Here is a 15139-nt window from a genome sequence, read left to right as displayed (position 1 = left end):
CTGTACAATTAATCATGAAAGGGAGGAAAGAAAGAGGTGGAAGGTATAGGATAATTGAGTAACTATTCACTACAAATGTGATGTATCTTTGATAACTATTAATCTAAATCTTACTGTTGAAGAAACATATTAAAAGTTGTTCGAAACAGATGTTATGTTAGGTGGAATTGTGGAGCGCAATTATTTAACCGGTGACGGTATCCAGGTGCGTGAGCCGGTGGGTGGGCGTATACTCCCCATGTAGTCATTCGAAATGCCATATCTTCAGCTCCTTGCAGAATTGAAGACGTGAGGAGGAGGCTCTAATGTGCTGGGCGAGGTTGTTGCATGTTCTGGCTGCGATGTAGGAGAACGAGCGACCTCCTGCTCTGTTTTTGTGAATGCGGGGTGTGTGCGGACGAGAGTGAGGTAGAGCGTAGGTTTTGAGTCAGCTGGTGAACGTGTATGATGCTGTAGAGGTATGTTGGTCCAATATTGTGTAGGGCTTTGTATGTGTGAGTGAGGAGTTTGAATTGGCTGCATTTGTGAATGGGGAGCCAGTGAAGCTCCTTGATGTGCAGTGAGATGCGGATGCAGTGTGGGAGGTCTAGTATGAGTCTGGCAGCAGCATTCTGGATGGTTTGACGTCTTTCTAGGAGTTGCTTGGAGACTGCGGCATACAGTGCATTGCAGTGCTTGAGTGGTAGTATGTGTGGTGGTCTGTGACAGCCACTTGAAGATCTTGCATAGCATGCATTGGGGAGATGGCCTAAAGGCTAGGGCGGTCAACCTCGAATTTGGGGAATTGGGTTCGAGTCTCGGCAATAGCGCTGAACATCCTGTGATTCTGGGCAAATCACGTAATCTCCCCGTGCCTAACAAAAATGTAGGTGTCCTTATGTAATGCAACTGGTGCTATGTAAAGCGCTCTGATACCCGATTCGGGTCAAGTTCGCGCTATATAAAACTCTGTAAAATAAAAAATAAAAAAAAATGCGTAGGATGTGAAAGCAGGAGGTGCTCACTGGGTTGACATCATGGAGTTTGTTATCTAGCATGATGCCTAGGTTTCTTGTGATCGGTAGGTGTTGGTCCTAGAACTGTTGAAATATTATGACAGTGAGATGAATTACTTTTGCAAGCTATTTATGGGGGCTTTCTCTTTGGGATTTTGTTTCTGAAAACCAAAATGAGTTAAAGGTTTGGTGAACAGCCATCAAAACTGATGGTGGCCGTCCACTAAACATTTTATACCTTGAAGAGAACCACTATGATGGTGGTTCCTTTCAAGGTACAGAGATGGCCATTTGGCCAGCAGTCATCTCTAAATTTGATGCAGTACCATCAGGATGGCCAACTTAATATCCTACACCATTCCAATGTCCGTCAAACCTTAAATCAGGCCCTAAATCTACAAAATATTTGATTGTTTCTGCGGTTCTCTTCAAAGTGCACCATGCAAGAGCGCACGCACATTCGAGTTGATTTTGCTGCCGCTCGTGTAGAAAATCTACTCGAGCATCAGCAAATCTACTGAAGAAGCAGCACTCTGGCTGCGACCGCTTGCAAAACTCCCAAAGACAGAAATTGGCACGAGGGGATGCCAAATCTCACTCACTTTTCTGAACCCTCATGCGAAACAATTCTGCCACGCGTGATTGGTGGAATTTAGCTGGAACTTTGCGTTACCGGAGTTGCCAAATTCAGCCAATACTGCGGGCAGATTCATTCTGCCCACCCCTAATTGAAAGGAATAGCAGCACAGAAATACCGCACAGGCTCAAGCATCATACTGAAGTTATTTATGCGTCCCTGCATTTCCAATGGCCCAGTTTAGAGAATTGGTGTGTTCCAGCATCCCTGAGCGGTTGCATAGTCATACGAGTGTTAGTATAGAAAGGTTATGCGCCTTTGAGAGTGTTGTTGAACGTTGTGGTGTTTGTGGGCTTTGATGAGTTAGTATATTACATGGTGAAGCGTCCTTCTGAGTCCAGAAGGGTTCTGTGTTGTTGTTACATCCGTGATGCTGGCTGTTGTATTTCGCTTGTGGTAATGAAGAGACATTTACTTGTTGCAGAATTGAAGTTTTGGTTATTGCACTTGTCGAAGTCTAAGATATTAAGGGGCAGATTTACAAGCCCCATGCAACACTTTTATGACACAGCGGAAGTGTAAACAATGCGGCCCATTTACAACGTGACGCATCTAGGGAGATGCATCATGTTGTAAAGCCCTGCGTCCCACTATACCTGCGTCAGATATAATGTATGCAGGGTGGGAGTTCCCAATCAGGAAAGCCTTGTAAAAGTGACGCAGTGAAATCTACAAGATTTCACTGCGCCACTTCTAGGACGTCACTGTGTCAAAACCTTACGCCTGCTTGAAGCACGAGTAAGGAGTGACGCAGTACACTAACTATAGACCTCAACATGCATTGCTGGAGTTACGTCGTGCTTGTGACACGACACCAGCAATGCGTGACTTTTGGGCCAACAGATGCATCAGAATTACTGAGGCATCCCTCAATCCTTGTGCCATGGTGAGCCGTATTGTGAATACAGTGCATCCATGGTGGTGCAAGGGTATTGCAGGCTGGCACAGGGAAAGTGACGCATCTCTACAGATGCGTCGGTTTCTTGTAAATCTGCCCCTAATTATATTATATTGTTACTTATCTGTTAAGGTTTCTGGTGTTGGGCAGTGAAGCGCTATTGACCGCACAATAAGGATAGGGACTTTGAATTTCTATTATGAGAATGTACTAATAGATATTGGTGTTAGGTTAGTTCTTTTGTGCAGAGAAGAAGACTGCATTAGTCAGGGCAATTTCCAGCAGTTCGAGGTTTCCCTTCATGTTCAAGGTCTACCAGGTTTTTCCATGTGAGTCTACATAAGATGGTCTTCCACCACTGAACTTTTCACTAGTGGCGATTTCACACATGGGATGGGAATTTTAATTGCGTGTATCCTGTTAGGCTAAGGTGAATGTAAAGAATGTCCCTTCAGAAATGCCACCTGACCCGTTTGGGCATCCAGATGTGTGAAACATATAGCCTAGATTAGAGGGACCACTAAACAACTAAGGTTCTGCTGGTCCTCTTGTTTTTAATCTTGGTATGGATCCCCACCTAATAAAGCAAATGCATGGGAATGTCTGAGTCAATTTTAAAATTCACTATTTATTCACCTTTACACATAATCATCCATCAAATGACTGATACACAGTTCACAGGCATGGGCAGTGAAAAAATCTCCCACTAAATGTGCCCCCCCCTTGTTTGGAGTGAGGGGCCAGCTAGGCATTGCAGTGTCCACCTAGCGTGGAGCTGAACCCGATGATGAAGCATGCCATCTAGGTGTTTGAATTCTCCCCAACCTCTTTTGTTGTTTAAGATATGGAGAAGTACTTTCAAGTGAATAACGTTTTGAAAACTAAGGTCTTCCAGAAAGAGAATGATTAATTGAAAATCTCGACGATCACCAAGGAGTCTAAAGAGTCAGTGCATGCTTACTATGAAAGTCTTATGCAGGTTTTCAGCCATCATAATGGTGTCAAAAATCCTGAATAGGGAGGGACCTTGCAAATTTTGTGTCTCTTTTCGTTCTTGGTTTGTGCCCAGAGATTTGTTCATATATCCAGTAGAATGTGATTTGATGGCAATCCAAGGTGTTAGATGAAATCCTGCATTAGGCAAAGTATTTCAGTGATGATTTGAAATCCAGACAAAAGAAAATTAAGGAGAAATGGATATTGGCTCAGACAAAATTAGTCCAGAAAGGAATTCAGAATTGTTCGTACCCGGCAAATTCTGGCTATCTTGCTAGTGGTGGAAATTTGAGTGTAGGGAGTTAGATATCAAGATAGGCACACACCCACGGCCATCCTGTCAAGGGAGGAGTCTCCCTCCCTGCTCCCACTGCCCTTTGTCCACTGTCTGGGAGCAATAAACTTCTCACCTCTGGGGAGTCACAGAGCTCAGGTGGCAGCTGGACACTGGTAGATAAGCATTTTGGTTTCAGGCAGGAAAATGGCAACTGCATAAGATTGTGATTTCCAAAATAGTAATATAAAATCTGACTTGACCATTAAGTTGCATTTTACATTATGCGGTTATATGCGCTTAGCGCTCAGGCTCAGTATCTACATTACTGGGTGCACCCAATGCCATTCCAGCCGCACGTGGCGGTGGAACGTGATGTGATTGCGCCGATTCCGTTGAATGTGGCGATCTGCAAACCAGCAGGCCGCCCTAGGGCGGACGTAGACACCACTGGCACGCTAAGATGGGCCTGGGGGGAACTGCGAAGGAGAGCGGCGGTCCCAGTGCTTTATGCCCCATCGTTGTCAATTGCAAAAAAAACAGTGATGGACAGAATGCAGAACAATGTCATACATTCACCCCAGTACAGAGATCTGGGCCAAGCCAGGTCCTCCCTGGACTGGAAACAAGCATCCTAGGACCGGTTTCGGGGTTTCACCCCTCTTCAGCCAGGATAGCTTGATTCCAGTGGCATGGAGAGCACGGGACCCACGTCTGGGCATACCCTTCCGACTCGGGGTGACAAATGCAAAAAAAACACACGCAAAAAAAACACAGTGATGGACAGAATGCAGAACAATGCCATACATTCACCCCAGTACAGAGATCTGGGCCTAAATCCATCGTTTTTTTGCTCACCATGCCGTTCCAGCTTGAACCCAGCCATGTGCAAATCAGTCTTGACCCTGTGCCTCATGGGTACAGTCCAGCCCGAAGCGCCAAGCCAGGTCCTCCCTGGACTGGAAACAAGCATCCTAGGACCGGTTTCGGGGTTTCACCCCTCTTCAGCCAGGATAACTTGATACCAGTGGCATGGAGAGCACGGGACCCACGTCTGGGCATACCCTTCCCACTCGGGGTGACAAATGCAAAAAAAACAGTGATGGACAGAATGCAGAACAATGTCATACATTCACCCCAGTACAGAGATCTGGGCCTAAATCCATCGTTTTTTTGCTCACCATGCCATTCCAGCTTGAACCCAGCCGTTGTCAATAGCACGGAATCCTCTACTGCCGTGTGTTATGGATGGCATTGATGGGACACTTGTGCAGAAAATGTGCCTCCGCACGTTTGCTGACTTATTCCCTGACAATGTGTTCAGACCCCCTCCAGCTGTGGAGGGAGACTGCGAGGTGCCCTTCTCTGAGAAATTCCTGTATCATAAGCTCCGGGCGGCGTGTAGAGCCCTCAGTGATGACTTCCCGGCCGTCCCGCCGGTTTTGGCTGCCCTGGAGAGCATGGTTGGATCTCCGTCGCCCCGCAGGCTGGTAACGCGGATTTATAAGACTATGCAAGATTCGGCTCCGGTGATCTGCCCTAAATCATTGCAATACTGGAATGCCGAGCTGGACATCCCGCTGACTGAGGAGCAGTGGAAGATTTGCTGTGGACAGCTAACCGAGCTGTCGCCCAACTACAGGCTAAGATTAATTAATTTCAAGTTTCTGCACAGATTCTATAGAACCCCTATAGGGCTGCACAGGATGGGGTTGCGCGCGGACAGTGAATGCTGGAGATGTGGATTTTCCCCTGCCACGTTTCTGCACATGGCATGGGACTGCCCAAAAGTAACGGATTTCTGGACGAGGGTATTCACCTCAATTAATCAAATCATTGGAAGATCTGATTTGCCGACTCCCGAGGTGGGGTTACTGGGGTTGGTCAAAAACACATTGCCGAAAGCGCGTAAACTGCATGCTCTGTTATTATTGTTTGCTAAAAGGCAGGTGGCGCTGTGCTGGTGTGGGAGGAGGCTGCCAACGTTCGAGGGCTGGTTGGCTGCGGTGACATACAGTCACACTCAGCTATCCACTTTTTGGGAACTCATGCCGCCCACTTCCAGGCCGCGAGATATCTGGGAGCCATTTCTGCAATGGGCACGAAGCCGACAGGACGAGTATGGGTAGAACTGTGTGGGCTCCTGGTTTATGACATCACTGTGGGATGGGGAGGGTGGGAGGTGGGCACGAATACTTGGCCCCTCGAGGGCCGCTGCAGATGGTGCGCACCTATGTACACAGGACGGGGAAGGTATGTAGCGATGGTAGCGATTCTGTCGGCAGATATAAGGACGGAGTGGATATGTAGGGAAAATGGGTCATGTTGAGCCCTCGAAGGGTAATGTACAGGTAAAGGTTTCACGACGCAAAGGAGCATGTAGCTAGCACCCAGTCAAATGTGTGATTTGAAGTGGCATTCTTTATCCTCTAGGTTTGCCCCACGTTCAAACATAATGCTATGAGGGAATATACTGACCGTACTGGCCTGCTTCTTTGTGGTTAGTATATTGAAGTGTATGTGATTGAAAATGTCAGTAAAAAAAATAAAAATGTGCATTTTACATTACTATTAAAGGAGTCCTTGAACCATTGTTCTAGCTACTCCCAAACTGCATTTGGCACTTATTAAAGATAATAATGTAAACCAGTGTTAAGCTATCAGAGACTAGTCTTGGCACAGTGTAAAACGACTTTGTAGGCTTTTTCACTGCCAGGGCATGTAAAACATAAATTATACATGTACTTCCTTTTAAATACCATGTACTCTGCCCTATAGCTATTTAGAGCCTACCTTAGGGGTCACTTATAAGTATTTAAAAGGAAGGTTTGGGGCTGGCAAAAGGTTTGTTTTGCCAGGTCACTATGGCAGTTTAAAACTGCGCACACACAGGCTGCATTGCCAGGCCTGCAGAGATGTTTTATAGTCCTACTTTAGTAAGTGGCATAACGAGTGCTCACTACTAGTACTCAATTTACAGGTCCTGGCACATTTAGTACCATATGCAAGGGACTTCTAGGTGAATTAAATGTGTCATTAGGTATATGCCAATTTTCACCTTATTTAAAAGGGAGACCACAAGCACATTACCATGGATTAGCAGGAGTAAAGTGCGAAGAGTCCTGTGGTCAACAAAAGCGGGCTCAGCAAAAGAAAGCAAAAACAGATGGGGCAATACCCTCAAACGATGATTATTTCTTAATCAACTGAATATAATCAACATTAGCCTCTTAGTACCTACCAAGCTAGAGGCAAAAAGTGAAGGGAGATTGTACGCCGGAAGCCCCCAAGGGCTGCTGATTGTATTATTGCATTGACTTGTAGCTATAATTATTACCCCTGGGGTTCTTCTACATAATATTTGACCCCTGGATACAGTTCAGAGTTGAGACTGGCTAAAAGATGGAAGCAGCTGCAGAAGAACATCACTAAAGTGTAGGCAGCAGTGCAGGAAATGCAGGGATCCAGTTGGATCCAAAATCTGGCAGAGATTATCGTGCCGGAGCTGGGATCCAGGCTGCACCAAGTGAAATATGCTAAATTTGTCCCTGTGCAATTTGCCAACTTCAGGACACATTCAGCTGAACCTGCTCGTTGTCTGCTTTCCATTCTGAGCAGCAGGGTGCAGGCGATGAAGGGACCTTCTCATTTTCAATTCCAGCTGATCACAAAACAAATACTGAATTTAAGGGCCATCAATCCTCTGTCTGTTTGAGTATGATCCTGGCTGGGAGCTATCTGGAGCCCAACACCTGGATACCAATGCAACTGTGAGAGATAAGGGCACATAGCTTGTTATCACTTCACAAGTACTTAAGAGAAACATTGGAGGCAGGTTTTTGACTTTGTTCAACCCCCGTATATAAGCGATAATCATGCACTGAAAGAATGTCAAATGTATTGGTCAGTCTGACTAATTATGTAAATAACAATTTAAATAGTATTTACAAATCTATTTTTGTATTTAATGCTTCAATAACGCTACTCATCCAGATGTAGCGTGCCCGAATGCTTACATGAAGTGTACACATTATACACTGACAATAAAGCAAACGTGTGAAAATCAATGTACGAGATGTGTTGTTACATAGGACAATGAGGGACGCAAGGTCTAGGAGTCACATATTGTCTTTAGTGGTAGCATGATATTGTAAGAGTGCATGGCCCGGAGAAACATAAATTCAGCATTTAAAATGTAACCCCGTGGCTGCGGTGTCTGCAGTAATAAGACTTTATGACTCCTTAAAGGAACCCTTTTAGCATCATTATAGTAACAACAGATTGACACAAAACAAATAGTAAGGTTCTACACCCATGCCTTGCAGTTTGCATGCAGCTCCTTGACGCTGGTTCGTAGCTCACTGTGCTACATTAGAAGGAGTGCAATTTCTGAACTTCATGTAACAAAAGGATCTTTGTGTCAAAAGCAATGACACTCTTACCTCTCGAAATATGCGATCTGCATGTGGCACAGTGTGCTGGGCAGAAGACACGCTAACCCTCTATGCTACTTTATGAGTCAAAAATATGATTGGATAAAACACAGCTTTCTCCAGCAACTGCATTAACCACCAGAGTTCTCTTACCAATATTATGTCCACTGAGATTTGCTGGCCACTTAAAGATCTCCGCAGCAGGTGCCTTAACACCATGAGATATTTTAGAATACAGCCTATGTAATCAGGTAAGCCAGAACAGATTGACTATCATGGTTGTCCTTGTTGCCATTTTCTTTGCAGTAGAGTTTTAAAAACAAAATGTACGTTGACTGCCAGACTCTGTTTTTCAAGACTCCACACTCATGACTCCACCTCTCGTGACTCCACCCCCTTTCATCGCCGCACCTTGATCCCCAATTTATGAGCTCCCAGAGTATTTTGCTTTTCTATTCCAGCACGGACGGGCTGAATCAAAGAAAGTGGACAAAGATTTAAACCAAATGCTTGAAAGGGCAGTGATTTAGACAGTTGCAGCGAAATGAATGGCAGGATGGAGAGCAGCAGCTCGTCTGGAGCAAGACAAACTGGCAAATACCAGAACCTCGGTCCCTCAATTAGTTAACACATAAAAGCGATGGCTGCGCACACACTAAAATGTCAGGAGAGACTGACACATGCCTGGGCGATCACATGATCGCAGACTCCCATTCTAATGGGAAGGCTGGAAGTGCAGACCTTCTGGGCCACACCTCCAAAGGCTTCATATGGCAGGCCCCTGCAGCCATTCAGCAAGCCTCCATGGGGCCCCAAACCCTTCAAAACTTGCCCATTCAGGCCAAGGTCAATGGATATCTGTGAGATATGGGAGACTCGGAGGCCCTTCATCACATTCTGCTGGGGCCCGCCATCATTTTGCGTCACACCACTGATGTGAAAGTGCTTTAAGTTGCAAGACAGAAGGAGAGGTTAGAATGGGAGAGCCCCTTGTTTTTGGAAATGGGATTAAAAATTACAGTTGTGCCCCAGACTCTCTCATCCCCATATGTATAATCCAGAAGGCACTGAATAAAGCCCTGAGATGCTTTCAGGTACCACAAGCACAAAAAAATGCTACTCAAGGACCACCGACCATTCAGGCATCATGGCACAGACCAATGCCCACAAGAACTGTACCCAAAAGAGGCACCCCTGAGTTTCCAGGGAGGTCTCCCCTGGTTCTTTGACCCTAGTCAATATAGAGTGAGAATAGTGCCTGCGAGCTAACCTACACTCCTGAGCAACAGGTCACCAAACAACATCCTAAAGAAACGGCAAAGTAACTGGATAACACAAGCGCAGAAAAGAAACGCCTTCCGAGTGTCCCCAAGCCTCTAGTGCAACACAGGCACAGAAAACGCCTAAAAGAGTGCCTATACTCCAAATCAATCCAAGCACCAAACAGACCATAGATCTAGGAGAAATATGGGCCTCACATCACCACTGGAGCCAGGCACAAACTAATGTAATGACCAAAGGCAATGCCATCACCACTCAATGTCCAAGAGAATCCCTTGTCCATGGGCATCAAAGGCACCGAGCAGTGGGCCCGATTCACAGAACTAACTTAAGACAAAATTCTAAACTTACTACTCATGGTATTCACAGAATGCACTTACGACTGTCCTAAGTTTACGTCCGCACTCGGGCCGAAATTTCCACACCCGGAGTGTAAGCTCCACACCCGGAGTGGAATTTTCACCATCAGTCCGGGATACCCATAATGCATCAGATATAGTCAATTAACACCAGATTGTGGGTATCTCGGCCCGGAAGCGGAGATTCCGGCCCGATGGTGTAAATTCCGCTCCGGGTGTGGAGTTTACACTCCGGGTGTGGAGCTTACACTCCAGGTGTGGAAATTCCGGCCCGAGCGCGGACGTAAACTTAGGACAGTCGTAAGTGCATTCTGTGAATACCATGAGTAGTACGTTTAGGATTTTGTCTTAAGTTAGTTCTGTTAATCAGGCCCATGGTCCCCAAGAGATCATACACCCTGGGAAATACAGGCAGTAGATGGGCAACACAGGCTCCAAACCAAAATCCCTGGGAGACCACGTTGTCTCAAGTGTCCCTAAATAACAAGTGCAACAAAGGCACTGTACAAAAAACCCTCGGAGACCACGTTGGCTCAAGAGTTCCTAAGTAACAAGTTCGACACAGGCACCAAACAAAAACCCCTGGGAAACCTCGTTGGCTCAAGAGTTCCTAAGTAACAAAGAGACTGATTTGCCACCATGAAACCCCAAAAAGCAAGTGTGATACAGGCACCAAACAGCAACCTCATGGACCATAGACTGCTGGCGCAACACAGCTAAAGTGCAACATCCCCCACAGGACTATAGTCCATCCTTGATGATGCAACATAAGCACAGAAGATTAGCTCAGAAAGGTCGTAAACTACCCTTGGGACAAAGACACAATGTTCCCACGAACTGGGGCATGAAAGGGACAGAACAGCGGCACATCACACACGCCAAAATATAAGGTGGTTGAAAAGCCAATTAGTTATTTGTTTAAACTTTGACCGGTTTTTCTAGGGTGCCAAATCCTTCATTCTGACAGAAACAGCCTTTAGTTGTATAAGAAGGTTCTTCGTTAATGAGTGAACGAGCAAGTCCTTCTTGGTGGTCACAAAAGCAAGAACATGAGTAATGAGTCTGATAAGGTCGTCCTTGATGAAACCAAGCTATAAATACTGAGTACGCCTGAGTTCGCCCACGCACTCTTCAACATGAGGGCTCTGGTGGTATTTGCTGCTCTTCTGATGGGGGCCTTTGGCCAAAAGCTCTTCATGGGGTGAGTCAACTAAGAATTGTGTCCAGAACATTTATAAAATTTCATATCCATTGACAATAACATTGCAGATTTTGCATTGAGTAGTATAATAGGATTGAAAGAGCAGTACATATATGACGCTTGTGCTGCAAGCATCTGGCGGGTGGCCTTGGGTTGAGTGGACCATTCATTCACATTTGACTGTTTGTGTATCGCAGACCCATGAGAGAATCTAGTAGTAGCGCCTTCTGGCCCTAATTAAAAATCAATAACTTTCTTTGAGTGATCGCGCCAGTCTGACGCACATGTAACTCGCCAGGAATCCACAACACGCCTTGAGACAAACAGGCTTGGCTGAAAATCTATGTGCCCCAACCTGGGACAAGGGTGAGAGATACAAGGCTTGTCCTCAATGAAAGGTTGGTCTGGGACTCTAAAAGGCTAGAACACAACAGAAAAAGCAACCAAAATGGTCTTCCATGCACCCTGTTGGGGTTTCACATGGGTGAGTTGTTGGGAGAGGAAGGGGTAATGTGGAGTGAATGTGCAGAAGAAGGCGCCTTCAGGGAGAAGAAGCAATGGGCATCTCCACACACGCTTTGACAGGAATCTCCTGTGCGACGGAATGAGTTGCTGAGTTCCCCTCTGTAGGTGTATCCTGTTGTCTGATGTGTTGCTGGCTCGACCAGGGTGTGTGTGTGTTGGTTTATGTCAAAGGAAGAAGTTGGCAGCTTGCTGCTTTCCTCTTCGCCTACCACTAGTACATTCTCCGACGTCAGAGCTTTGATGGCCTGGAGTTTCCATGGAACTTTTGAAGACCTCTAGTCGGCTTAGAATCGAAAAGCCCCGGTCCTTTCCAGGGGCCCATGCGTGTGTTTGGCAGCATCAAGATGTGCAGCACCTTTGTACTCACTGTGTATGCACCGCTGGAGAGAGTGGAGCGGAATGCACATCAAAGGAGAAACACAAATAAACGTGGGAAACAGATCACCATTGTCCTAAAACGTCATTTAGAACTTCAGGTAACGGATCACATTCTGTATTGCACATAATATTTAGGTGAAAATGTGTGAAAATACCTGCACTCCGACAACAGCAAAATGTCTAGTTAATATCAGAAGTAGAAGCCATTAAACGAGAACAGAATCCAGAGAATGGCAGGAGATTGAGGGCTGAGAATTCAGCTGAGCAGAGGCTAATGATGAATCCCTTCTTATAGCCTTTCTCGTTGTTATGCTGAATTAATAGATTAAATCACCCATCTTGGAAAAGCTGCATTGTGGGTGAAGTAAATAGGTGTAAGTGACCAATGTACGTGAAAGCTGCACAATTACAAACATACATTTAGACATTCATAATTTACGCGCAATTTATCACGGAATCTGAGGGCGGTGTGCTCATAGAAGTATTGATGGGAGAAAACCAATGCGGAAATGTTTTACTGGGCGCCCCTACAGGGTTATGGATGGAGTGGAGCTGTGGCTAATACCTACTCTGTCAAAGCAATATTATAATGTAGTAAATGTTGAAGGCGGAAGATGTCACAGACACTCCTACAGAGACCGTACTTCATTGATGATGAATAACTGTTTTGCCAAGCTTTTGTTTAATAAAAATAATTTAAAAAGATGAATAAATTGGCCCATAGATGCATGGATATTTGAGGCTGGACTGCCAGGTCGTCTACCTGTCTCTCATCCCGTGGCCACGCCAATGACTCTGCATAGCCCTTGATTGCCTACACGACGAGTACCAGTTACGATAAAGTCCTCACCCCTGCTATTTTCCCCAGGTAGACTGTGGCTGGTCAGCCCTGCCAATATTCACAAGACGAAAATGGTTAAAAAAATACAGACATGCAGAAAACAATTAAATTTGAATGTTATATTTCATTTTGGATGTCTTTGCTTGTACTAAGCGATAATTACCTAACCCGTGGCAGCGGCACTCAGGATCGAGGTTTAAGATGACAACCCCGTGCCTCCCCTCACAGTTATGTTTAATAATGACATTTTGTGACACTGTCTACTCCACAGAGATCAGGTTCTCCGCATAAGAGCCGATGATGAGCAGCAGCTCGCCAAGATCAAACAGTTGGAAGATCTGGAGAACCTTCAGGTGATAATCCACATCCCAACCACTTTTATCTCTGCTTTTTCTATCGCTGAAGAGCGTTGCTTAGTTGTGGAGTGACCAGTCTAAGTCCAAGAGGGCAGATTTATGCCAGATTTTCATGAAGTTTACATAAGATAATTTTACAACCAATAAATCTAAATGAAATTAATTGAGATATTCACTTGTTGTCCTGATGTGTTGATAAGGATCCATCTGTCCTGGTCCTTACTCTGACACACCTGGTGTAGTTCAATCCGACGACATTGACAAGATCCTTTGCTTTTGTTCAATCAGATTGACTTCTGGCGTGAGCCGGCTAAACCCAGTCTTCCTGTGGACATCCGGGTCCCATTCCGCAGCCTCCAGGCCGTCAAAGTCTTCCTAGTATCCAACAACATCGCGTACACCATCATGATCGAAGACGTGCAGGTAGCGTTGGCTTTTCATGGGTCTTATAAAAAGGGGATTGTCAGGTTAGGCAACTAAAAGATATCAAGTGTTGATATTACTTAAAATTAGTTTGGGACCTACTGCTTGATTCTTCACTGTCCGCACCGTGTCTGTTTGAAATTGTCTTCCTAGTCTCCTTCAAGGAAATTCTGTAGTAGAATAGTGCTATTATTAAACATCCCAAGATTTAATTCCATCTCTGCGCTTGATCCAAGTTGGTGGATTTCCCTACCCCTTGATATAAAGCGCTCTTCCTCTCTGCTGGACTAAACAAAGAAACTTAGATCTTGGTTGTTTGTTTAGTGCTGCTTTAAGATCAGCGCCAAAAGATCCCTTGGGATAGTGGCCATAATACAATTATCAATCAGCGGACCACATGCAAGGCATTCAAATGTATATGGCCTGATCACTGCTTTTTTAGAAAGGGTATTTTTAGTCACACAGAAGGAAACTGGAGTGTGGTCAAATAAGAAGATATTGTTACATATCTATAACACCGGCAAGGATTGCTGTTGAGTCGTCCACATGTCAGGTGCTGGACGGGTATGACGTTTCCAGATTTCCCTGCAGGCCTCTCTTCCTTCTGTATTGTGAACTTTTTTTGAATTTTTTCTACATTTTAGACACTAAAAAAATTTTGTTTTATCAGCAAGGCTTTAGTATGCGCCTATTTATGTATGGGAGGAAGTACCCCCGCTGTATAAAAGAGATCCTTGACCAATAGAAGAACAACACTACAAGGCTTCATGAAACTCTGAGATAACTTGGAATATCCTAATGCCTGTATGTTTCATCATCCTTCCCACAAACTACTTCCATCCTTGATGTCTTGCTGTTTCCTGTGGAAGAAATAGCATGTTTGCAGACATGAAGAATAGAAGTAGAATCTGTTGTGTGAAATTAAAAGCACCAAAAAACAGTTAGTAATTAATTACAAAAAAAATACTATAATCTGTTTAATGTCAGTCAGGTTTAAAAAAAACTCTAGTTCAGAATGTATAAAACCATGCAGATCAGGTAACACAAAATGACCGGGCAGCCCTGCAGAATGTGACAAAGATACCCCGAGTCTCCCATATATCACAGATATTCATTGACTTAGGGCTGAATGGAGCTCCTTGAAGGGTTTGGCGCCCCCTGGAGGGTGGGTTCCGCCTGCATCACAGTGGCTGTAGGGACCTACCTTATGCCCCCTATAGAGATTATTATTTCTTTCCTATAATGACTACAGCATGCAATAATAAATATGTTTATAAATGTCATCTTTCTATGGAAAATTGCCCATTAAAAAAAGACACAGATTAGAAGAAAGAAAAAACGGTTTTCCTTTTCCTGGTTTAAACAGCAGCCGTAATGACCATCAAAGATTATACCGGCACAGCGTACCTGTAATGATTTATTACAAATGAGCAGCTACATCATTTCCTTATTGCAGGTGACTAGAGACATCACAACTCAACTAGAAAAAGGAACTTAGAGATGGGTTTTTATAGTGGGATTGCAGGCTGCCATGTGTTATAA

At 44.9% G+C, this 15139-nt stretch overlaps 1 protein-coding gene across 5 annotated transcripts in view; it reads left to right on the top strand.

Moving 5' to 3' along the window:
- The first annotated feature begins 11007 nt into the window (after nt 1-11007).
- LOC146855715 (carboxypeptidase A1-like) overlaps nt 11008-15139 on the top strand; it is a 58715-nt gene continuing 54583 nt past the window's right edge. For all 5 annotated transcript variants that reach the window (XR_014981373.1, XR_014981375.1, XR_014981374.1 and 2 more), the window contains exons 1-3: nt 11008-11074; nt 13090-13171; nt 13463-13597. Coding sequence is in view for 2 of the 5 variants with exons in the window: in XM_085653614.1 (XP_085509740.1) it covers nt 11010-11074; nt 13090-13171; nt 13463-13597 (282 nt within the window). In the remaining 3 variants the exon portion in view is untranslated. The remainder of the gene's footprint in view (nt 11075-13089; nt 13172-13462; nt 13598-15139) is intronic.

This window comes from Triturus cristatus, chromosome 4_1 (assembly GCF_964204655.1).
Source record: "Triturus cristatus chromosome 4_1, aTriCri1.1, whole genome shotgun sequence".
NCBI lineage: Eukaryota > Metazoa > Chordata > Amphibia > Caudata > Salamandridae > Triturus > Triturus cristatus.
Note: the sequence above shows the minus strand (reverse complement) of the source record. Positions and strands in the feature narration are given on the sequence as shown.